At 59.9% G+C, this 21,118-nt stretch overlaps 3 protein-coding genes across 22 annotated transcripts in view; 1 reads left to right on the forward strand and 2 right to left on the reverse strand.

The window, feature by feature from the left end:
- Nucleotides 1-382: 382 nt before the first annotated feature.
- On the forward strand, nt 383-5,099 carry ABHD12B (abhydrolase domain containing 12B). Of its 2 annotated transcripts, none has more exons than XM_003641451.6 (13): nt 383-488; nt 1,788-1,915; nt 2,340-2,442; nt 2,519-2,638; nt 2,839-2,869; nt 2,950-2,995; nt 3,069-3,198; nt 3,272-3,312; nt 3,455-3,534; nt 3,612-3,694; nt 4,404-4,482; nt 4,577-4,701; nt 4,970-5,099. In XM_003641451.6, exons 1-13 carry the CDS (start codon nt 397-399, stop codon nt 4,989-4,991), a joined length of 1,080 nt encoding a protein of 359 aa, XP_003641499.1. In that variant the 5' UTR covers nt 383-396; the 3' UTR covers nt 4,992-5,099. The 2 variants fall into 2 exon arrangements, with proteins under 2 accessions (XP_003641499.1, XP_025006919.1); XM_025151151.3 differs by having other exon boundaries at nt 3,624-3,694.
- PYGL (phosphorylase, glycogen, liver) lies at nt 4,931-13,891 on the reverse strand. Of its 2 annotated transcripts, NM_204392.2 has the most exons (20): nt 13,596-13,891; nt 12,099-12,200; nt 11,215-11,293; nt 11,008-11,111; nt 10,729-10,860; nt 10,281-10,392; nt 10,127-10,209; nt 9,883-10,026; nt 9,663-9,755; nt 8,978-9,124; nt 8,276-8,439; nt 8,087-8,201; nt 7,599-7,700; nt 7,365-7,512; nt 7,229-7,287; nt 7,004-7,145; nt 6,698-6,905; nt 6,490-6,624; nt 5,681-5,747; nt 4,931-5,564 (listed from the first exon to the last, which is right to left on the reverse strand). In NM_204392.2, the coding sequence occupies exons 1-20, from the start codon at nt 13,836-13,838 to the stop codon at nt 5,370-5,372; spliced, it is 2,574 nt and encodes an 857-aa protein (NP_989723.2). In that variant the 5' UTR covers nt 13,839-13,891; the 3' UTR covers nt 4,931-5,369. The 2 variants fall into 2 exon arrangements, with proteins under 2 accessions (NP_989723.2, XP_046797317.1); XM_046941361.1 differs by lacking the exon at nt 13,596-13,891 and having other exon boundaries at nt 11,757-12,140.
- Nucleotides 13,892-15,260: 1,369 nt separating this feature from the next.
- Nucleotides 15,261-21,118, reverse strand: part of TRIM9 (tripartite motif containing 9) — a 31,544-nt gene continuing 25,686 nt past the window's right edge. For 4 of the 18 annotated variants that reach the window (XM_015276753.4, XM_015276758.4, XM_046942605.1 and 1 more), the window contains 5 exons: nt 20,014-20,055; nt 19,323-19,346; nt 18,265-18,568; nt 17,499-17,661; nt 15,261-16,811 (listed from right to left, as the gene is read on the reverse strand). In XM_015276753.4, coding sequence (XP_015132239.1) covers nt 16,749-16,811; nt 17,499-17,661; nt 18,265-18,568; nt 19,323-19,346; nt 20,014-20,055 — 596 coding nt within the window. In that variant the 3' untranslated portion in view covers nt 15,261-16,748. The remainder of the gene's footprint in view (nt 16,812-17,498; nt 17,662-18,264; nt 18,569-19,322; nt 19,347-20,013; nt 20,056-21,118) is intronic. The other 14 variants (XM_015276764.4, XM_040701821.2, XM_015276762.4 and 11 more) reach the window with 5 other exon arrangements.

Below are 21,118 nucleotides of genomic sequence, written 5' to 3' on the forward strand. Positions count from 1 at the left end.
CGCTGCGCAGCCCCGGCTCCGTCTCTCGGCGCTTATCTTTTTTTTTTAATTTTTAATTTTTTTTTCTGTATTATTTATTATTATTATTGTTATTATTTTGGTTCGGTTGGCTTTTATCATTTTTATTTGATTCATTATTTATGTCCCCCCCCCCTCCTTCTACTGCCCCGCCGCTGCTCCGGGGCGCCGCACGTGGGAGTGTCCCGCGGGAAGTGGGCGTGGCTCTCGGGCAGGAACCAGGCTGTGATTGGCGAGGCCTAGGAGGGGGCGTGGTTTAGCGCGCGGGAGGCGTGGCCTTGAGGAGGAGCGACGCTGTGAGTGGCGGGTTGAGCCGGGAGGGGCGTGGCTTAGCGGCGGAGGCGTGGCCTAGCGGCGGGGCGGCAGTCGGACGGCGCGATGCGGCGACGCGGCGGCGCGGAGGCTGCGGGACGTGGGGACGGCGATGGCAGCGGGAAGGCGGCGGAGCAGAGCGCGGAGCGGCCCCGGCGGTGAGTACCCGGCTCCGGTCCCCGGCCCCCAGCTCCGCCTCGGGGTTACTGCGCGCCGAGCAGCGCCGCCGTGCCCTGTGGCGTAGCGCTGTGTCCGCGGGCGTGTGGCCACGTGCGCCCCTATGGCAGAGCCACCCCGCTCTGGCCGTGTGTCCCCGATCCCGGTGACCTTGCGTTCCCAGCCCCCACAGCCGTGCGCCCCTGACCTCCACGATCACTTTTCCTTGGCCAAACTCCATGCCAGGACCGCGTCCAGTGTCACGTTGCCCCGACCCCGTGCCGTGTCCCGAAGTCCCTCTGCCGTACCGTGTCCCCGTGTCACCCCTCCGCACACCAGATCCCTTTGCCATGGCTGTGCCACCCCTCTGTGCGGCCCCCCGCCCTGGCCCTACCTGCCCCACCTGCGGGATGTTGTGCAAGCAGGGTGTGAGCGCTCGCCCCTGCACTTGGTGACGGGGTGCAGCACCCGGTAATTAGCCCTAACGACGGGGAGCCCCGCTGGTGCAGCACGTGGGGTTCTGCACCCTGCGATGCCTGGAGGACAGGGCAGCACCTGCCCATGGGCCGCATCAAACTGCCCTTTGCAGCCCTTCCCTGCAACACTGCCTGAGGCTGTGGTGCCAAATCCACCCTAACACGGCCCCACAGTGCTGCTGAGCTCTGCTTTGACGCGCACGGATACCTGTGCCCCAAATCCCTGCTGGTTGCCCCATTGCTGTGCACAGGGCACCGTGGTGCCTGGAAGCTGCAGAGTTTGGCATTTCCAATCCTCTTGGGTGCTCGTTTCAAAACTGCTGCAACTGCGGAGGGTGTGGATGTGTCCCCAGTGCTTTGGGGTGAGATGAGGTTGCTGTTGGAGCATCACCCCCGTGCTGATGGCATCCCTCATCTGCTCTTTGTGTTGTTTGTCTGCAGCACCGGGGCTTCCCAAAGCCCTTTCCCAGCTCCTTCCTTGTCCCCAGGTTTGGGACACTTCTGTCACCTCTGGGCTCTGGGTGTCATCACAACACCGGTGGCTCACTTGGCATGTGCCCTGCCCTTCCTGCCCACTCATGTCCCCGTGGGAGGCTGTGGGGGACCGGGTGGTGCCCTCCGGTGATGCTGAATCACAGCTCTGAGGGCTCTGCTCCATCCCCAAAACCCAAACTGGGGGAGCACAGCCATAAATCAGCAACGGAGAAAACAAAGCCAACGTGAGTCCCTGGTCTTGGAAGGACAAACCCAACGTCAGGGCCTGGTCTTGGGGGGGACAAACAATTGGGTCCAAAGGGGCCGTGCTGACTGTGCTGTGTCCCACAGGGGCTGGCTGGGCTGGTGCCCCCGACTGCACACCGTCCTCCTGCAGCTGCTCCTTATCTACATCTCCGTGCCCTTCCTCATCCGCCTCTTCCCTGTCATCCTCACCAAATTTGTCTTCCTAAACTTCCGTGAGTACCCCAGCACCGAGAGCTCATCCTAAGCAGTAGCAAACAAGGCACTCTTTTTTGGGATGCTGCCCTTGTTTTTGGGGTGGCAGCTTGGGAAGGGGTCCCAAAATATGCACAGCGTGCTCACAGAGCTCACAGCAGCTCTCCATTGGGCACCCCACGTTTTGCAAGCGACGCTGCCTGTTGCCAGATGTTGCAACACATCTGGGTACACAACATGTCCCTATGGCAGGCGGTGGCCGTGCTGCAATGGGGTTGGTCCTTGGGGTGAACTATGTCAAATAAAGCCAACAAAACAAACCCAACCCAACCAACCGAGAGGTACAGCTGGCTTAGAGGGGACCCAGAGTCACAGAGCGGCTGAGGTTGGAAGAGACCACTTGGGATCATCTCATCCAACCCTTGGCCGTGCCGTGTCCCGCAGTGGCCTTCCCTTTCTTTGCGGACCTGCGGCAGCCGGCGCTGCTGCTCAACAACACCATCAGCCTCTACCTGCCCACCGAGCCGGGCGTCACCGTTGGCATCTGGTGAGCAGGGTGTCCCAGCTCCTTGTCCTCCCTTTGGTGGCTGTGGGCTGGGGATGAGCCGTGTCCATCCCTGCAGGCACACGGTGCCGGGCAGCAGTGGGAATGAGGCGCGAGGTCGGGAGCAGCGCTGGTTCGAGGAGGCTCTGGCTGATGCTCACCCCATCATCATCTACCTACACGGTAACGGGGGCACCAGGCAAGTACCCATGGGCTGCCTGACCCGATGGGCAAATGGTGATGTTGGCCCATGTGAGAGCTGGGCGCTCTTCTTTTGCTACCACGGGTGTGGAACTGTCCCTTGTCCAACGTGACAGTGTCCCCCAGCTGGCCCCGTCCTGCTGGAGCGGGAAGGCACCCTGAGCTTTATCCTTGCTTTATCCTCTCCTTCCTCACCAGGGCTGCGCGCCACCGGATCCAGTTCATGAAGGTAAGTGGGGGCCGGGACGTGCCTCGCGCATGGGAGGTGACATGGGGACACCTTAACGAATGCTGTGCCATGTCCACCAGCTGATGGGGGCTGCCGGCTTCCACATCCTGGCCCTGGACTACAGAGGTACGGCCACTCCCCAGCCCTCACCCTGGGGACTGTCCCCCCCGGGTGGTGATGTGGGAACGTGTCCTTGCAGGCTATGGGGACTCCAGTGGACAACCCTCGGAGAGCGGCTTCACCACTGACGTCCTGGCGCTGTACGACTGGGCCAAAGCACGCAGTGGGAACAGCTCCATCATCTTCTGGGGACACTCCCTGGGGACCGGGTAGGTGTGGGGCCAAGCGGGGGGCATGCTGTAGGGCTCCCCCCCTACCTTATTACCACCTCCTGTGTTGTAGGATCGCGACAAACGCGGCCAGAAAGCTGCAGGAGGAGCGAGGTAACACCACTTTTTGGACAGCAGACTTTGGGGGGCTGCATCACTCTCCTCGGGTATCATCAAGGGGGGACAACTGTCTGTCCCCATCCTCCTTCTGGGGACGGGGATGTCCCATCTGACTCCTACCCCACGCTGCCCCCAGGGGTCCAGGTGGACGCCGTTGTGCTGGAGTCCCCCTACACCAACATCCGCGACGCAGCCGCCAACATCCCCATCACTAAGGTGAGCACAGCTCCCCGCACTGTGGCACTGCAGCCCCTGGCAGCAGCTCAGTGAGGGCCCTGCTCTCTCCTGAGCAGATTTATCGGCAGTTCCCAGGTTTCGAGTACCTCATCTTGGACTCCATGGCTCTGGGCAACATGTTCTTCCGCAATGATGAGAAGTGAGTGCCCAATGGGACGGGGTGAGGGCACGGGGACAGCAGGAGCTGGGCGGGGTGTTGCACACCGTGGTGCATTCCCAGTTGTATTTGCTTAGCTTAGTCATGCCTTTTATTTGTATAAGGGCAGGTACCAACATTACTGTCGAGCCAAGCCCACCATCTGGTTGTAGAACCATTCAGGTTGGAGAAGACCTCTGACATCCCCAACCCCCCATCCCCCCCATCTCCACTGCCCACATCCCTCAGTGCCACATCTCCACGGCTCCTGATCCCCTCCAGGGGCGGTGACTCCACCACCTCCCTGGGCAGCTGTGCCACTGCAGCACCATTAGTTTTATTTTTTGAGCATAACGTACTTGAATGCTGCCCACGTGGCACCATGGCACCATGGTGTTGGGGATGAGCACTATGGTGATGGGGTCCTCTTGGCTTGGCCTTCGCGGACACCCTCGCTAAAACTGCATGGTCTGTAGGTGCTTTTCCAGTCAGAGCATCCCTGAACAGTGTTTTGGGTTATTATTATTGCTATTATTACGTTATCAGGTGCTCAGTCCTGGAGTGAGCACCCTGAGCATTGCCCATCAGCAGCCCTGGACGCCAAGGGTGGCCCTCAAAGGCAGTGGGGGGTGGGTGGGGGGCTAGGGTCATGTCAGGGGGGTTAATGGGGCAGGAGAGGCTCCTGCAGCCCCGTGCTGACCCCCTCCTACAGTGTGAAGGTGCTGGCCTGCCCGCTGCTCATCCTGCACGCAGAGGATGACACCGTGCTGCCCCCGCGGCTGGGACGCCAGGTGGGTCACCTGCTCTGGGGGCTAAAAGGCAGGGAGGGGGATTGGGACCCCACTGGGGTCCTGTGCCACTAACCCTGCTCCCACCCCGCTGCAGCTCTTCGAGACCGCACGCAGAGCCTACAAGGACAAGAGCAAGGTGAAGTTCATCACCTTCCCCGGGAAGCTGGGGCTGGGCCACGACTACATCTCCTCCAACCCAGAGCTGCCCACCCTGGTGAAGTAAGTGCTGCCCTGCAGAAACGTGGGGCACAGCACAACCCTTCCCTGCGCTCCTTCACAGCCCCACGGAGAATCATCCCATCCCATCCCCATCCCCATCCCCATCCCATGGCACTCACAGCCATTGATTTGCTGAGCCCCCATCACTGCTCCAAGCCCATCAGCACTGCAGTGACACACGGGGTGACACAGGGACAGCCCCCGTGGGATACAAAATGAGCAGCAGGGGTGAGTGACACAGCGTGAGGTTTATTGCATCTCGTTGCAGAGACTTCTTGAACATGAAGTGACTCCAGCTGCTGCCTGCAGCGCCCATAAGCACTGCCCCTGCCCTGCACTGGGATCCCACCGTTGCACTGACCCTACTGCTGCTGTATGTAATAAACACTGAGACCCACGCTCGTCCTCCCACTGCTGGGGGGTGCTTGGGGGGTGGAGATACAGCCGCAGGGACAGAGGGGTCAAGCAGGGACCAGGAGCAGGGCGAGGTGCGCTGCAAACACCCCATCCCCTGCACTTTCAGCAGTTAGCTTTGCAGTGAAGCTCAGTTCCTCGTTCCACCTCCCGCGACCCCCACTCCGCCTCCGCGCAGCGCTTTTACTTTGAGCCCCTATCGCAAGCAATGGGTCGGAATGGTTTCGCTTTCAGCTCTGTGCCCCTCCCCTGCCCTATGCCCGCGCTGCAGTGCCGTTGGGGGTCCTGTCCTCGGCCCCCTCCCGCGGCTCGTTGGGCGGTGGGATCTTCAGGTCGGAGGGCTCCACGTGCCAGATGTCCCGCGCGTACTCCTTGATGGTGCGGTCGCTGGAGAACTTGCCTGCAGCTGCAATGTTCCTGATGACCATCTTGGTCCACGCCTTGGAGTTCTGCGAGAGAAAGGGGGGACGGAGGGAGGGCTGTATCTATGGGTGCCCATCCGCACAGCCCGGTGCTGTTTTGGGGTCCCACAGCAGACGCCCCTCCCTGTGCCCTCCCCACTCACCAGGTACAGCTCGCTGACTTTCTCCTGGCACTTGACATAAGCCTCGTAATCTGCAAAGACTTTAAACCTGAGGCAGAAAAAAAGAAGGGAGGAGTGAGGGGGAGCAGCGTGAGAGCATGGCTGGCATGGAGGAACGGGACGCTCAAATGGATGCTTCAGATAAATTTACCTTCCCCAGCTTCTACTGAATCACAGCCCTTTAGAAAAGCCCTTTAGATACCTGAAGGCATCCATCATCGGGCAAGGGCTGGTCTGGTGTGAAATGTGGAGGTTGGTGGCCCTGCCTGTGGTTGGGGGTTGGAGCTTCATGGTCCGTGAGGTCCCTTCCAGCCCAAGCCATTCTATGATTGTATGAAGAGCTGTGCACCCGAATGCATTCCAGCCTTAATGCAGGTTTAATGCAGCCCAGCTGAAGGGCTGAGCACAGAGAGCCTTTTGTACCAGGGGTACACAAATTGCTTTTCCCTGTGCACGGGAGCCGGGGCAGGAAATGGGATATTATCAGGCAGGGGGGGTAGGGCTATGGGTATATGGTCTTCTTTAGGACGTGAGCTAATGGCTGCAAGGGGAAGGTTCGGGGTTGGATATTAGGAACAGTTTCTTCTCTGAAAGAGTGGTTGGGCACTGGCACAGCTGCCCGGGAGTGGTGGGGTCACCCTGGGGGTGTTGCAGAGCAGTGGAGATGTGGCACTGCGGGACGTGGGCAGTGGGGGTGGGATTTGGGGATCTCAGAGGTCTTCTCCAACCCCAATAATTGTGACGTGGAGCTGGAGCCCAGGGATGGGTGGCATCCCAGCCATGAACCTCACCGGTCGTGATGGAAGAGCATGTCGACCACATCCCTGAAGAGGTCTGGCTCATCCGAGGAGAAGAAGCCACTCCGGATCTGGTCAACTGCCTGCTTCAGCTCGGGGAGCCGGTCATAGTACTGCTGGGCATTGTAGCTGGGGGGCAGAGATCGTGAGCCCGCGCCAACCCCAAAGCCCACCGTATCCCCACCACCTCCCCATCCCTCACCCATCCTTGTCCAGCTCTGCCACGTCCTCCACCCTCATCCCAAAGATGAAGAGGTTTTCCTCTCCGGCCTCCTCGGCCATCTCCACGTTGGCTCCATCCATGGTGCCGATGGTCAGGGCTCCATTCAGCATGAACTTCATGTTCCCCGTGCCCGACGCCTCGGTGCCCGCCGTGGAGATCTGCTCCGACAGGTCGGTGGCAGGGATCACTGCCAACAGAGCACAGGGCAAGGGGCTCACCAAGGCCGTGCTGAAGGACGCAGCCCAACGAGCGGCCGTAGCGCTGGCGTTCCCCTATAGGACGTACCCTTCTCTGCCAGGGAAACCCTATAGTTCTCCAGGAAGATGACCTTCAGCTTGCTCCCCACAACGGGGTCGTTGTTGACCACCTGGGCCACGGCGTTGATGAGCTTGATGATCATTTTGGCCATGTGGTACCCTGGGGCAGCCTAGGGGCAGAGCCATGGTGGGCCCGGAGTGCTGGGGCCTCCTTTGTAGGGCATTCCAAGGGCTTCCTCCAAACGCAGCTTACCTTGCCTCCAATGATCACCGTCCTAGGGACGAAGAGCTTCACAGGGTCCCTCTTGATGCCTGGAGGACAGGGCAGCACCGATGTCAGCTGTGTGCCATCTCCTGCCCATCCCCTGCCCATACCCACGGGGCCTTACGGTTGTACATGGTGATGATGTGCAGGCAGTTCATCAGCTGCCGCTTGTACTCGTGGATCCTCTTCACGTGCACATCAAACATGGAGGACGGGTTGATCTTCACCTTGTACTCCTTCTCCAGGTACAGTGCAAACTTCACCTTGTTCTCCTGGCCGAGGGCAGGGTGGGCGTCAGCCCCACGACCCCCCAAATCCACACTCCCCAAATCCACGCCCCCTTATCCATGCTCCTCACCTGCTTCACTTTGGCGACCTCCCTGATGAACAGGTCGTCATCCACAAACTCGTGCAGCTTTGCCAGCTGGCTCAGGTCCCGCACGTAGTCCTCCCCTATTTTCTGTGAGAGGAGCACAGCCACGTGCTGACCGCAAAGTACCGACGGACTGCGGCCACGTGGGAGCTCAGAGAATGGGTTGGATTGGAAGGGACCTCAACGCAAGCACATGCTGATGGCTCGTGCCCAGCTCAGGGCTGGAACTCAATGATCATTGAATGGCCTGGGATGAAAAGGACCACAATGCCCATCCAGTTCCAACCCCCTGCTACGTGCAGGGTCGCCAACCAGCAGCCCAGGCTGCCCAGAGCCACATCCAGCCTGGCCTTGAATGCCTGCAGGGATGGGGCATCCACAACATTGATCCCTGAGGTCCCTTCCAACCCAAGCTGTTCCATGTCTCTATGATGACCCCCAAGGCTGGGAGCCACGTGCAGTGCCACCCATACCTCTGCGATGAGCTCGGCCAGCCCCGGGTTGCAGAGCAGCAGCCAGCGCCGTGGGGTGATGCCGTTGGTCTTGTTCTGGAACTTGTCTGGCTCCAGCTCTGCAAAGTCCCTGAAGCTGCAAGGGCAAGGAGGGGGCAACGTCAGCTCTGTGCCCGGGGGGATCGCCCACCGCATCCCACCCACCCTTACACTTCAGACTTGACGATCTCAGAGTGGATCTTGGCCACTCCGTTGACAGCATGGGAGCCGACGATGCAGAGGTGAGCCATGTTGATCCTCTTGGTGCCTCCCTCCTCTATCAGGGACATCCTCCGCAGCCGGTCCACGTCGTTGGGGAAGAGGAACGCAATATGCTGTGGGGGGCGGGGGGAGGGGGTGAGCAGCCAACCCAACAGACCACCACCCGAGGAGGGGACCACAGCAATGTCCTCAATACATTTGGTGCCAGCCAGAGTGACGGCTTCTACTCCAGGGTGATGGCACGAACCTTCTCCGTGGGGTTCAAGCCATCCTCATCCTTTTCCAGGATGAGTTCAGTGCTCAAGGAGCAAAGAAATGTCAACTTGAAAGTCCATGAAGCATTTTAAGTATTTTAAACAGCCACCAGCTGTGGATAGCAATACAGAATGCTGTGGCTGGCAGGGAGCTCTGGGTCCCTCTGGCCCAACTCCTGCACTGGCAGGGACACCCAGAGCTGGTGCTCAGCCCCATGAAGGTCTCCAAGGAGACCCCACAACCTGTCTGGGCAACAGCAACAAGAAGGGCTTTGCATTGCTTCACCCAGTTCCTCCCCAGAGAGCTGCAGAACCACCCAGCCACCAACCACACAGTGCGGTTTGTGCACCGTCCCCCAGTGCGACCCCCATCACCTACAGCCCCCAACCCACTCACGTCCAGGTGCCTCTGGTTGATCTCATAGATGATTTCCAGGTGTCTGGGGAGCAGCTTCTCCACCAGGTCCACCGGCCAGCGCTCCAGGGCTTCGGGCAGCACGGTGTGGTTCGTGTAGGCAAATGTCTGCTTGGTGATGTCCCAGGCCTGCAGGCAGGAGAGCAGCATCAGGGGCAGCTCTGGGGCACCCGGCTGAGTGTGAGCACCCACACGTGCTCCTACACCCAGAACCACGGCCCCAGCATGGTTTGGGTGGGCAGCACAGGCTCATCCCTTCCCAGCACCCACTGGAATTTTCCATGATTTTCCAACAGTGGAAATGCGCTGCTTAATTAGAATCATAGAATCACTGAGGTTGGAAAAGCCCTTTGAGATCCCCCAGCCCACCCCACCGTGCCCACAGCCCTCAGTGCCACATCCCACGGCTCTGGAACACCTGCAGGGACGGTGACCCCACCACTCCTGGGCAGCTGTGCCACTGCAGCACCGCTCTTTGGGAGAAGAAATGTTTCCCCATTACCCAGCCTGACTCCCCCCAGCACAACTTAGGGCCGTACTCTCGTCCTACCATCCTATTAATGAGCGCTAACGGGCGTATGGCCCCTATAGACAAGGAGGAGGTGCAGCACCCATTGCCCTGCAGTTGGACGCCCTGCGGCACGGAAAGCTGAACCCATCCCCCAACCTTGCTCCAGGGCAGCTTCTCAATATCCACAAAGATCCTCATCAGCTCGGGGATGGCCATGGCAGGGTGTGTGTCGTTCAGCTGGATGGCGACCTGCGGGGACACGGTGGCACCCATCAGCCACAGCAGCCCTGAGTTCACCAAACGGCACCGGAGCGCATCACACAACGGGGAGGCGGATCGCTGGGCTGGAGGCAGGTGGTGTAACCCTGCTTTGTACCTGGTCAGGGAAGGAGTCAAACACGGTGCGGACGCTTTCCGTGCTCCCAAATTTGGATGCTTTGAAGCGGCGGATGATGTCCTGCAGGGTGGCGGCCACGACGAAGTATTCCTGCTTCAGACGCAGCTCCTTCCCCTCAAAGAACTGCGGGTGAGAGGAGTGGGATGGGCAGTGGGCACACAGGGAAGGGCCCACGTGGCACCTCTGTGCCACTCATCACACACAGCGAGAACGCCTGACTCACGTTGTCGTTGGGATAGAGGACACGGGAGATGTTCTCAGCCAGGTTCCTGTCCAGCACAGCCTGGATGTAGTCCCCAACATTGACTGCAGAGGTGCACGGTCAGAGTGGCCTTGCTGTACCCCATCCCACCCGGCCCCCGCCAGCCCCCACTTACAGTCCCGCAGGTTGAAGTCGTTGGGTGCCCGAGCCGACCACAGGCGCATGGTGTTGACGGTGTTGTTCATGTACCCGGGCACAGGGGTATCGTAGGGCAGCGCCAGCACCACCTGGGGCATTGGTGAGGTTGGGCAGACTGCGGGCACCATGTCCCCATGTCCCCACACCCCCGTGCCCTGCCGGAACCCTCCCACCCCCACCACCAGGGCTGCAATGGCAACAGGTGCGGGGATGTGCTTGGACCCCAAAAGACCCCAAAGGTTCCCCAAGGTCCCCAGAGCCCCGGCTGTGGGGACACTCCAGCTCTGCCTGCTGGCTGCAAGAAGCCCTCCGGAGAAGGAGAGACGCCTTCAGGTACCAGCAGCAGCTGGATGTAGGCTGTCACCGCACAGAGCAGCAGGACACTAGCCACCTGGGAGCCCTGCGTGCCAGCCGTGCCCCCGTACCTGGGTGTCCACCCACTTGGTGCCATTGGCAGTGTGCTCCACACGGCCATAGAAGTGCACGGGCAGCATGTACTCGGGCCGGGCCTTCTCCCAGGGGTTGCCATGCCGCAGCCAGTCGTCAGCTTCCTCCACCTGCATGGGGGAGTCATGCAGTCACAGCACGGTTGGATTGGAAGAGACCTCACAGCACTCCCGGCTCCATCCCAGCCACGGGCTGGCTGCCCCCCACCGGCTCAGGCTGCCCAGGGCCCCACACACGGCCTGGGGTTCCCACCATACCTGCCAGCCGTTGCGGATCTTCTGGTTGAAGATGCCGTACTCGTAGCGGATGCCATAGCCATAGGCTGCCAGCCCCAGCGTTGCCATCGAGTCGAGGAAGCAGGCTGCCAAGGACACGGAACAGCAAGGAGCGGGGAGCCCCAGCGCATGGATCCCGCATATGGGATGTGCCCCCACCCCGGGAACACCTTTTGGGGGTTCTCTCACCTGCGAGCCGGCCGAGCCCACCGTTACCGAGCCCGGCATCCTCCTCGATCTCCTCCAGCTCTTCTATGTCCAACCCCAGCTGAGGACAAGGAGGAGGCAATGGGACCGAGCGCCCACCCCGCACCCCTGGGTGCTGCCCTCACTGCTGGGACACGGGGACACGAGGGAGGGGGGCAGGGTCCATCCCCAGTGCTATGGTCACTATGAGGGTCGCCCACAGCCTTCCCCTCGTTGTGGACAAGCTTACAGGTGACACCACCCTACAGCAGGGACCCGCAGAGACGGGGCTCCAGCACCCCTACAAACACATCTCCAGCTTTCGGCCCACGGTGCTACCAAGGAAGAGGTTTTGCTTATGCAAAGCTGTCACAGCAGCTCAGGAGGAACTCAGCTGAGCCACCAGCTCCCACTTCTCCAAAAAACCCACAGCCAAAGGGTTTGCCAGCTTCTCCCCACCCCTACGCACCCCAGCCGGTCCTGCAGCACCAGCCCCTCTCTGCATTGCACTGAACTGCCCAAAGGACCACTACACACATACAAACCGGTGCATATGAAGCCAAACGTTTCACTGCAGAGACATTCAGCATTTAGCTCGTTGCACAGCTGTGCAATCACTATGCAACACCCGAGCCTCTTCCTATACTCGCCTGCCCCTGGCCTCACTGTGCTAACAGCTTTAGAAAAGCCCTACAGATAAATCGCCCTCCCTTTGAATGTCATTTGCTTGAAAGCTGCTCCTGCTGTTGTGCAACAGCTCCCACTGAGCGGTGACCGCCATGCACGGGGCAGAGGGATGGGAGGAGAGGAAAGCAAACAAACAAACAAAGCCCTTCAGCAGCCCTGGTGTCACCCGAGTGCCACCGGGCCCGGAGCGCAGTGCTCACCTGGTACACAGCCTCATCGCAGGCATTCTGCAGCCCCAGGTTGATCATGGTGTTCTGCAGCGTCCGCCCCATGTAGAACTCCAGGGAGAGGTAATAGATCCTCTGCAGGAGGAAGGCGGTCTCGCTCAGTGCTCAGCCAGCCCCATGGGCTGCTTGCTGCTCCCAGAGCAGAGCTCCAATGGGAAACCCCACCTCTTGGCACGCTTTGCAGTGGGGAGTTTAGGGCCTGGAGGGGGTCCATTGCCCTCACCCCGTTTCGGCCCTTGTGTTATTTTCAAGGAGGGCACGGTGGGTTTGTTTGGACGGGAAGGTCACACAGTGGGATGTCCCTGGGTTGGAAGGGACCTCAAGGATCACGAAGCTCCAACCCCACCACAGGCAGGGCCACCAACCTCCACATGTAATCCCAGCCCAGGCTGCCCAGGGCCCCATCCAACCTGGCCTTGAACACCTCCAGGGATGGACGGGGCATTCACAGCCCCTCTGGGCAGCTGTTCAGCACCTCACCACTCTCACAGCAAAGAACTTCCCCTGACATCCAACTGAAATCTGCCCTCCTTCAACTTCAAACCACTTCCCCTCGTCCTGCCGTTATCTCCCCTCTCAAAGAGCTGAACCACCTTGGTTCAAAGCTTAAATTTAAAGAGCACACATTTCCCAACGTTGCTCAGCACCACAAAGTGGCAAAGCAGAACCGGGCGCATCCCATTTCCCCGCGTGCTGCCATCCCACGGGCTCGGCCATAGGAGCACTGCTGTAGGGCTGCGGCCCCACCGGGTGTGCGATGCTGCCGGGCACGTGGCCACCGACACCGGGCTCGTGTGAGCCGCCCCGCGGTGTCAGCAGCGCCGGGTTTAGGGAGGACTGGGGCTGCAGAAGGGCTGACCGCACACTCGGCGCATTGGGATGCAATGGGATCGGTGCTGGGCGTGCGGCACCTGAGGGGGGAGGGTAGGGGGTTGTCCTGCATTTGGAGCCCCGCAGCAGCGTCACACCGAGCAGCAGGGTTCCGGCTCCCACTAATAGATAAACTGGGATAAATTGGAGCCGACAGCGCCGTTCAGGCGGCAGGAGGGGATTACAGCTTAATCCCCGGCACGGCTCGCCCTCGGCCCCAGGTGCTGCACAACGGGCTGCGCCCGCAGCCTTTCAGCTCCGTCTGCTCCGCAAACCCAACCCGCCCTCCACGGGAGCGCAGCGTTCCCCGGGGCGCCCCCACGCCCGGGCCGGGACGGCGGCATCGCCGCTCCCCCGCGGGACGACGCCACTCCCGTAGGGGACAACACCGCCATTCCTATACAGGACGGTGCCATTCCCACAGGGGACGACGCCGCCGTTCCCGTGCTCGGAACCAGCGCGCTCTGTTTGTTTTGCAAAGCAAAGGGCAGCGGCCTCGCCCGGTAAAGTCCACTCGGGACGCTTCGCAGAGCTGAGCGGCGCAGCCGTACGGAGCCCCGAGCTCCGGGCGCCCCACCGCCCACCTCCCCCGGAACCCACCTTGGGGTCCCTCTCGTAGTAGTACTGCTGCGTGCGGATCCATCGCCCCACCAGGTGGTCCCGCACGGTGTGGGCCAAAGCGAAGTAGTAGTCGCGGGGGGTGGCCACGTTGCGATCCTTAACCAGCGTGAAGTGCAGGTGCCGGTTGAAACCCCGCTTCAGCTCGGCCACGTTCTCGGCTCCCACGATGCCGCGGATGCTGATCTGCTTCCTCCGCTCCTGGTCCGACAGCGGCCGCGACATCGCTGCGGGGAACGGAGCGCGGACGGCCGCGGGGTTCCGCCTCGGCCCGGGGTGGCGCCGCCCTGGGGCTGAGCTCCGCCAGGGGCCGGGCCGCCCCCGAGGGAGGGGACAGCGGGCGGGGCAGGGCCGGGCCCGGAGCGGGGAGGGCCGGGCGAACGGCTGCGCTCCTCCGCCCTCCCCGCGCCCCGCTGCTCCTCCCGGCCCCCCCCGCGCCCCTTTTCCCTGCGGCATCTCCTCTGCACCCCTCCGCCTGGGGCTCCCCTCCCACACAGCCCGATCTCCCGCACCCCCTCCCCAGCTCCCCCTCCCAAAGACCTCTTTTCCCCCTACCCAGAATCACAGAACGGCCCGGGTTGGAAGGGACCTCAAGGGTCACGAAGCTCCAACCCCCCCCCCCCCCACAGGCAGGGCCACCAACCTCCACATGTAATACCAGCCCAGGCTGCCCAGGGCCCCATCCAACCTGGCCTTGAACACCTCCAGGTGTTCAAGCACCATACCCCTTCCCCTTCTGCTTTTCTCCCTCCCGGTCGGCTATGTGCCCCCTGTAGCTCCCTTCTTTTCCAACCCTAAGGACCCTCTGATCGCACCATTGGCCATAGTGGTGACGGTCAGTGGTTGGACTTGGTGAGTTCAGAGGGCTTTCACCAGCACTGCTGCGTAATGCTGAGCTCCCACTTTTATCTCTAGAAAACATTTAATTTCCAGGTTATCGTCTTGAATTTATTGAAACCACTTGATTTCTTAGTGATTTCCTGGAATTTTTGGACACCACCCCATTTCTAGTTGGTTTTCTCCCCTCCCTGCATCCCACCAGGTGCCATCCCTCCTTCCATAAGGAGGGAGATTCTTCCTCCTTCCTTAAGGAGGGCAGATTTCAGTTGGATGTCAGGGGAAGTTCTTTGCTATGAGAGTGGGGAGGTGCTGAACAGCTGTCCAGAGAGGCTGTGGATGCCCCGTCCATCCCTGGAGGTGTTGAAGGCCAGGTTGGATGGGGCCCTGGGCAGCCTGGGCTGGGATTACATGTGGAGGTTGGTGGCCCTGCCTGTGGCGGGGGGTTGGAGCTTCGTGATCCTTGAGGTCCCTTCCAACCCAACCCATTCTGTGATTCTGTGGTTCTGTGATTCCATACATCCCAGCCTGGATGGCAATGACCCTCCCGAAATCACTCCTGAACGTGCTCAGAAATAACCCATACTTATGAGTGTCCTTGGAGAGGGGCACGGCTGGGAAAAGGCACTTTGGGACGGCAGCCGAGCCCTTGGATGTGGGAGCTGTGCACGCGCCATAGAAGAGCCAGCACTGTGCCATTTCTGACCCAACCACAGTGACTCCATGATTCTATCTACGGCCAATGCCCAACCCGGAGGATGAGGATGCTGCAGGGGCTGCGGTGGCGCAGAGATGCTCAGGGAAGCTCAGTTTTAATCTGATAAAAGTCCTTTATTAGAACAGCAACCATGACACTTGTCTGGAGCAGAGCAGCTGCAGGCAGCTATCATTGCGGGACAGTGGGGACGACACCGTACGACCATGAGGAGCCTAATAAGCACCATGAACATCCTAAAGAAGGGGGGGGACGGCTGAGGAAGGCACCCCGTGACCCGGCCACGGAGCCCATGGGGCCATCACCGAAGAGCCGCTCGGCGTTGTCCCGCAACACAGCTCTCCTACAGCGGAGGGACCCGACGGTGTGAAGGAACAAGATAGCACCCAGTCAATAAATTAGGTGAGTTTCGTACTAGAGCAACGAGGGGACGGAGGGGGTGAGGGGGTGGTAGGGAGGGGGTGACCTATATACAGTCGTTCTGCCAGACCTGGGGCGACGAGCCACAGCTTTCCGATGGCACGGGCAGCACCGCCGCTGCGAGGGCAAAGGACTGCAAAGCAAAGCGTGGGGATGAGCGCATGCATGGCCCTTGGGTAGGTGGGTGTGTGGGCAGCAGGCACGGTGCTGCCCAGAGCCTGAATCACCCCTGGGGCACGGCCACGGGGCAGGCACGGCAGCGGGCACGGGTTCCTGAGTGCAGCTCAACTCCCCGTGCTCCCCATCCCTGGGCTCCCCGTCAGAACCTCACTGCTGAGTGAGTTTTCCTGCCAAGGGAAGGATGCTATCGGGCAGTATTTAAGGCTCTACAAAAATAAATGCTCGCCTCCAAGGAGCTGCACGGCGTATGGCTGCGGCGCTGGTTTGTGGGGAGCCGGCTGCTGGGTTTGCCCCAAATCCTGCCCTGCTGTGCCCAGCCTTGGGGGCACAGAGGTGGGACCAGTTTTGTTCACCGCTCTGCCGGTGCCGACCCCAGCAACGATGCAGCTCTGCTCCAGCAGCTGGCTGTGGTTTAAGCTCAGCCATGGAACATCGCCCCGGGGTGCTGCTGTCTTGGCTGGGAGCTGCAACACCCCATCAGCAGCGGGGTGCTGCTGGGGCTGCTGTAGCGCACAGGGCATCCCCGGGCTCTATGGGGACCAGCAGCAATCCAGGGCTGACCCCGGTGTGTGGCGGAGGTGCTCTGCAAGAAAGGCCACGGGGAAAGAAATATCCTGCAAAGGAATGGGGCTGGAGGGGGGCGAAAGCTTTCCGGGGGGGGGGTCCCTCTCGGGGGGAACACTCCCACTGCCCCCTCCCACAGCCTGGCCAAGCGGCTCGGCCAGCTGCAGCAGGACGCAGGATGGGAAGCTCTCATCACAACTCCGAGCCCCAACTCAAAGGGGTAAAACCGAACCTAAAAGCGGACACGGGGACATCTCGGGCTACCTAGGTACTTCATCAGCCAAAAAGAGCTAAACAGCGAAGCGTACACACACAGGACAGCGCTGGTGGGTGGAGAATGAAGACTGCCAAAGCCGGGTTCCTCCTTCCCTTCTGGCCGCCCCCGGTGCCGGCGCTCGCAGCTCCGTGCTGCCTCATCCTCACTGCATGGCCGAGCGCGAGGCGTAGAACTCAGGGACCGGCAGCCCCGTGTGCAGCGTCACCTGCAAGGAGATGGGGGAAGGTGAAGGATGCTGGGGGTGATGCTCACTGCTTGGGGCAGTCCCGGGTCTGCTGGTTGGTGGCCCTGCATGCAGCAGGGGGTTGAAACTGGATGAACATTGTGGTCCTTTTCAACCCAGGCCATTCTGTGATGCTATGATTCTGTGATCCCCTGGGACGTCCTTAATGCCAGGGGATTTCAAGCTCTGCCTCGCACACTGAGCTGCCAGAAACCAGAAGGGCTCTAGAAGTGTGCCTGTCTCTTAGGGCAGTGGGAAGGAGTGTGGTAGGAATGAAGCCTATTGTGAAGAAGGACATTTGCACCACACCAATAAGCATCCCTTAAAAGCAGTGTGGACGGATGGGCTTGTGCAGTGCTAGAGGAGCAAGCAGTGACCAAGGGGATGTGCCACAGCCACGCTGGGGGAACGTGGAGACTCACTGGGGTCGATGAGAGCAGGGCTGAAATTGGTGAGAAGGGGAAATGAAAGATGAAAATACCAGAGAGGCCCAGGAAGCCACCACTTGGTGATGTTCAGGATAGCAGAGAGCTTAGGAGAGAGGGAGAGAAGAGGGGTTTGAAACTCCCCAGAGGAAAAGAGGCTTTAAGAGATGCCCTTCTCCCCGGTAATGCATTTAGGACCCTGGAGAGATGGAGGAGCCGGTGAGGCTGCTGCAGGAGCACCTACCTGCACGTTCCTGTTGAGGCTGACTGCTGGGAAGAACAGGCCCTCCAGGTTCTCAAAGGCGACAGGGCCCTGCTGGTCCTCATTGATGGAGAACGTCAAGGTCCTCCTGGTCAAATCCAGCAGCACTCCCACCGTGGCACCTTTCGTTATCCCACCCTCAGTCCTGTGGGAGCAAAGAGAAAGTCACAGCATCTCCGTGGCATCGTGTCCCTCGTGCTCCTGGCACAGGGATAAATGAATCACAGAGCAGTTGGGCTGGAAGGAGTCTTAAAACCCACCCAGTTCCAAACCCCCACCATAGAATCACAGCACGGTTGGGTTGGAACAGACCCTAAAGCCCATCCAATTCTAACCATCGGCTCAGGCCACCCAGGGCCCCATCCGTGGCCTTGGGCACCTCCAGGGATGGGGCACCCACAGCTCTGGGCAGTGCCAGGGCCACAGGGCTCTCATGAAGAATTTCCTCCCGCCACCTGACCTAAATCTCCCCTCTCTTACTTTGAGACTGCTCCCCCTTGTGCCATCTACCAGTTTAAATGCAACCAGTACTTCCTTGCAGCGGGAACTACAAGGCTTTGGGTGCTAATGGAAGAGCCAGTGTAGGGAAGAAATGGCTGTAGCAATGAGCCCGTGCAGCAGGGGCTGTCTTTTGTTTCGGGCAAGGGCACGTCCTCCAAGCAAGGTGACAAGGAGCCAATTCACCCTTCCTGCGGGCGGACAAGCTGTGGTCTTGCAATGGAGCGGTGCCCAGGCGCACAGTGCCTACCTGTTGGTGTGAGAGTTGTTGTGCATGAACCAGCTGCGGTTGTTGTCCACGTACATGGCCCAAGCTTTGTCATCCTTGCCCAGCATGGCATCCTTCAGGACGTCGATGCGCGCCACGCCGAAGGCTGGGTCCGGGTGGTTATCGTAGCGATCGATGGACAGCTCCCAATAGTGCAGCCCTTTGGAAAAGCCCGTTTTCCCCAGCACAACCCTGTCATCGTAGCTGTTGCAGGTGACAGTCAGGTTGTCGTTAGAAAAGATGATGTCAGCGTGTGCAGAGGCAGGATCGAAAGAAAACCAAGCTACTGGAATAAAGGAAGAGCGAAGGGTTAGGCCAATGGGAACGTCACCCTCCGTGACCGACAGAGACAGCGCATGCTCCATGCAGGGCCAACAGCCAGGGAGGGCCGGGCTGTTCACCAACAGCAGGGTGGGTTGGGGCTTTATGGCTGGGACCCAATGAGCTGAGCTCTGTTCTGCTGCTCCCCGGGTCCCTGCCTGTCTGCAGCTCAGCCTGGAGCCCACAGGGTCATCACCATCTCCTAAAGCCTGGCCCTAACAGAAGGATGTGCGTGATCCTGGCCAGCTGCTGGCTAGCACAGGGGGCCACGCTCACCCTTCTGAGCAGGGTCAGGCTCAGGGTGGGAAGGCTGATCTGAGGACGAGCAGGTAAACTGTGTGCGCGCGCCTTGGAAAGCTGGCAGCTCTGGCAACCAAAAGCACATCCAAAGGTCTGCATTTACAGGAATGCTGCTCTACATTCCTACAGAGCAACCGGCCATGCAGGAGACAAGAGCTAGCCCATGGGAATGCTGGAAGATGCCCCAAAACCTCCACGCCTGGTTATAAGCACAGACTCGGTCACTGGTTTTCTCCAGCGGTCGCTGAACCGTGGGCTGACACATCCACAAACACTTCTCCCACCCAAAGGAGGAAAACACGGCCTTAAAGATGGAACGCTGGTGAGATTTATTCCTCTGTTCATTGGATGGAGTCCCAGGACAGCTCGCATGCACCTGGGTGCCCCACTGCCGCAACCCGACAGAAGCGATTCCGTACCTGCCACCATTTTTTTAATGTCAACTGTGGTCATTCCCAAGGAGAGGCATGCAGGAAAGAAAACAGCACGTAAAGTTGGCATTCGGTCACAGAAGGAACCAGAAACAGTTTCTGCTTGCCTGCTTCTCTGGCTTTCAGCATTGTGCGTACACTGAAATGCAGGGAGGGAACGTGGGGTGCGGGTTGGAGGGCATGGAGAGTGCTCCAGGGGACTCCTTCCCCATCCCATCCCATCAGGATGGGCCCTCCAGAGGACTCCTTCCCCCATCCCAAGCCATTAGGATGGCTTTGCAGGCTGTGAGTGCCACTTCGCCTGGAGAAGGCGGTGCGAGCCTGATGGATGCATGTCTACCCCAGCACTGCAATTAGCTGCAGGAGGGCTAATCTTCTACTTGGGGTCTGGCACGCTCAACTATCCTGAACGAATGGGAACGCATTGAGCAGAAGGCTGGCTTTTTAATCAGAGGGCCATTGGCACAGCACTGACTTCAGGCTTCTCTTCCTAGGGGGAAAACTTAATATGCCTTTACAGCATATGGCCATGACCTTCAAATTTGCCTGCTGCTATCTGGGAACGCCCTGCAAGGAGGGTGTGCACGAGAAACGCTGCTCACCCACCCGAGTTAACCATCAAACAAAAAAGATGACCAACATGGAGTAGGTGCCGGTTAATTGTAAGAGAGATACTTGCCTAATTGAGAGTAAGGCGTTCCTTGTGTCTCAAAATTGCATCCTATAAAGAGATACTGCATTTCACACATCACAGCTAAGAAAGAACAACTGGTCTCCTGAAAAGCACTCCTGAGGAGTTAACCCCTAACGGAGCAGCCATGGGAGGCCTGACTCATTGAAAGCCAGAGAGCATGGAGAGGGCTCCCAGCACAGCCTGGGACCATGGGTGACAACGGGGATCTCTGGGACGGCTCTTGGCCTCGGAGCCCTGAGGGCTGCTGGCTGCAAGCACCCCCTGAGCGCTGCTGTGCAGCCAGGCCAGAGCCGGGGGCTCTCCCCACCTGCAGGGGTAGTTCTGCATTGCAGCAACGCGGCTGTGCAATGCAGAGCGGTGCGCTCGCGGCCCCGCTCCCGTCCCACTGCCCATCTCTGCCACGCGTACTCCACGCACGATGCTCACAGCACTGCGGGTGGTACAGTGGACACAAAGTCAGAAACGTCCGTAACGAGACAGTGGAAGGCATCAGAGCACAGCGGTGTGATGAGAAGGAACATAAAAAGCACAGAGAAAATAAAAGCTGCGAGGCCCCTGGGTATCCCGGCATGCTGCAGCAGTCCTCATTCCAGCTTATGGGATGGAAAGAAAACAATCGGGGACCCCCATTCTTCCCGGGCTTACAATGGAGGAAGCTGCAAATTGCTCCGTTGGAGCGGCGTGAACTCACTGGTGGAAGAATCGGGGCCCAGGATTCGTTAGTGACAGAGGATGTGCAAAGACTGGTTAGAAAACAGCTCTGAGATGCACTGCGCCTGCGCTCCTTGGGGACCTCAGGGACCGCCTGGCTCCTGCCCACCTCCATAGGGGAAGCAAACAGTGGAAGTGCACCCAGGGGGTCCTCCCGGGGGGGTCCGCCGTGCCCACGTCTCGGCGTAGGGTCGATGCCAACTAGAGATGAGGAATCTGCTCTGCTGAGAACAGCATCGCCCCACGCCTCGAGGACAGATGGACGCACTGCCAGGGCTACGCCACCAAAATCCCCTCCGTGCCGCACTGACAAACAGCACAGCTTCCCCCTGCCATCCGCATGTCATGGGAAAAACAAACAGAACGCAACAAAACAAAC

This window comes from Gallus gallus, chromosome 5 (genome assembly GCF_016699485.2).
Source record: "Gallus gallus isolate bGalGal1 chromosome 5, bGalGal1.mat.broiler.GRCg7b, whole genome shotgun sequence".
Classification (NCBI taxonomy): domain Eukaryota; kingdom Metazoa; phylum Chordata; class Aves; order Galliformes; family Phasianidae; genus Gallus; species Gallus gallus.

Excerpts from the sequence above, each read along its gene's own strand:
- ABHD12B (XM_003641451.6), top strand. The coding sequence starts at position 397 with ATGCGGCGACGCGGCGGCGCGGAGGCTGCGGGACGTGGGGACGGCGAT. Across the intron at positions 2,870-2,949 it reads ACCGGATCCAGTTCATGAAG|CTGATGGGGGCTGCCGGCTT; the intron begins GTAAGTGGGGGC and ends CATGTCCACCAG. Across the intron at positions 3,535-3,611 it reads CCAACATCCCCATCACTAAG|ATTTATCGGCAGTTCCCAGG; the intron begins GTGAGCACAGCT and ends TCTCCTGAGCAG.
- PYGL (NM_204392.2), bottom strand. The coding sequence starts at position 13,838 with ATGTCGCGGCCGCTGTCGGACCAGGAGCGGAGGAAGCAGATCAGCATC. Across the intron at positions 11,112-11,214 it reads TGGGCTCGGCCGGCTCGCAG|CCTGCTTCCTCGACTCGATG; the intron begins GTGAGAGAACCC and ends TGTCCTTGGCAG. Across the intron at positions 7,288-7,364 it reads CATCATCACCATGTACAACC|GCATCAAGAGGGACCCTGTG; the intron begins GTAAGGCCCCGT and ends CCTGTCCTCCAG.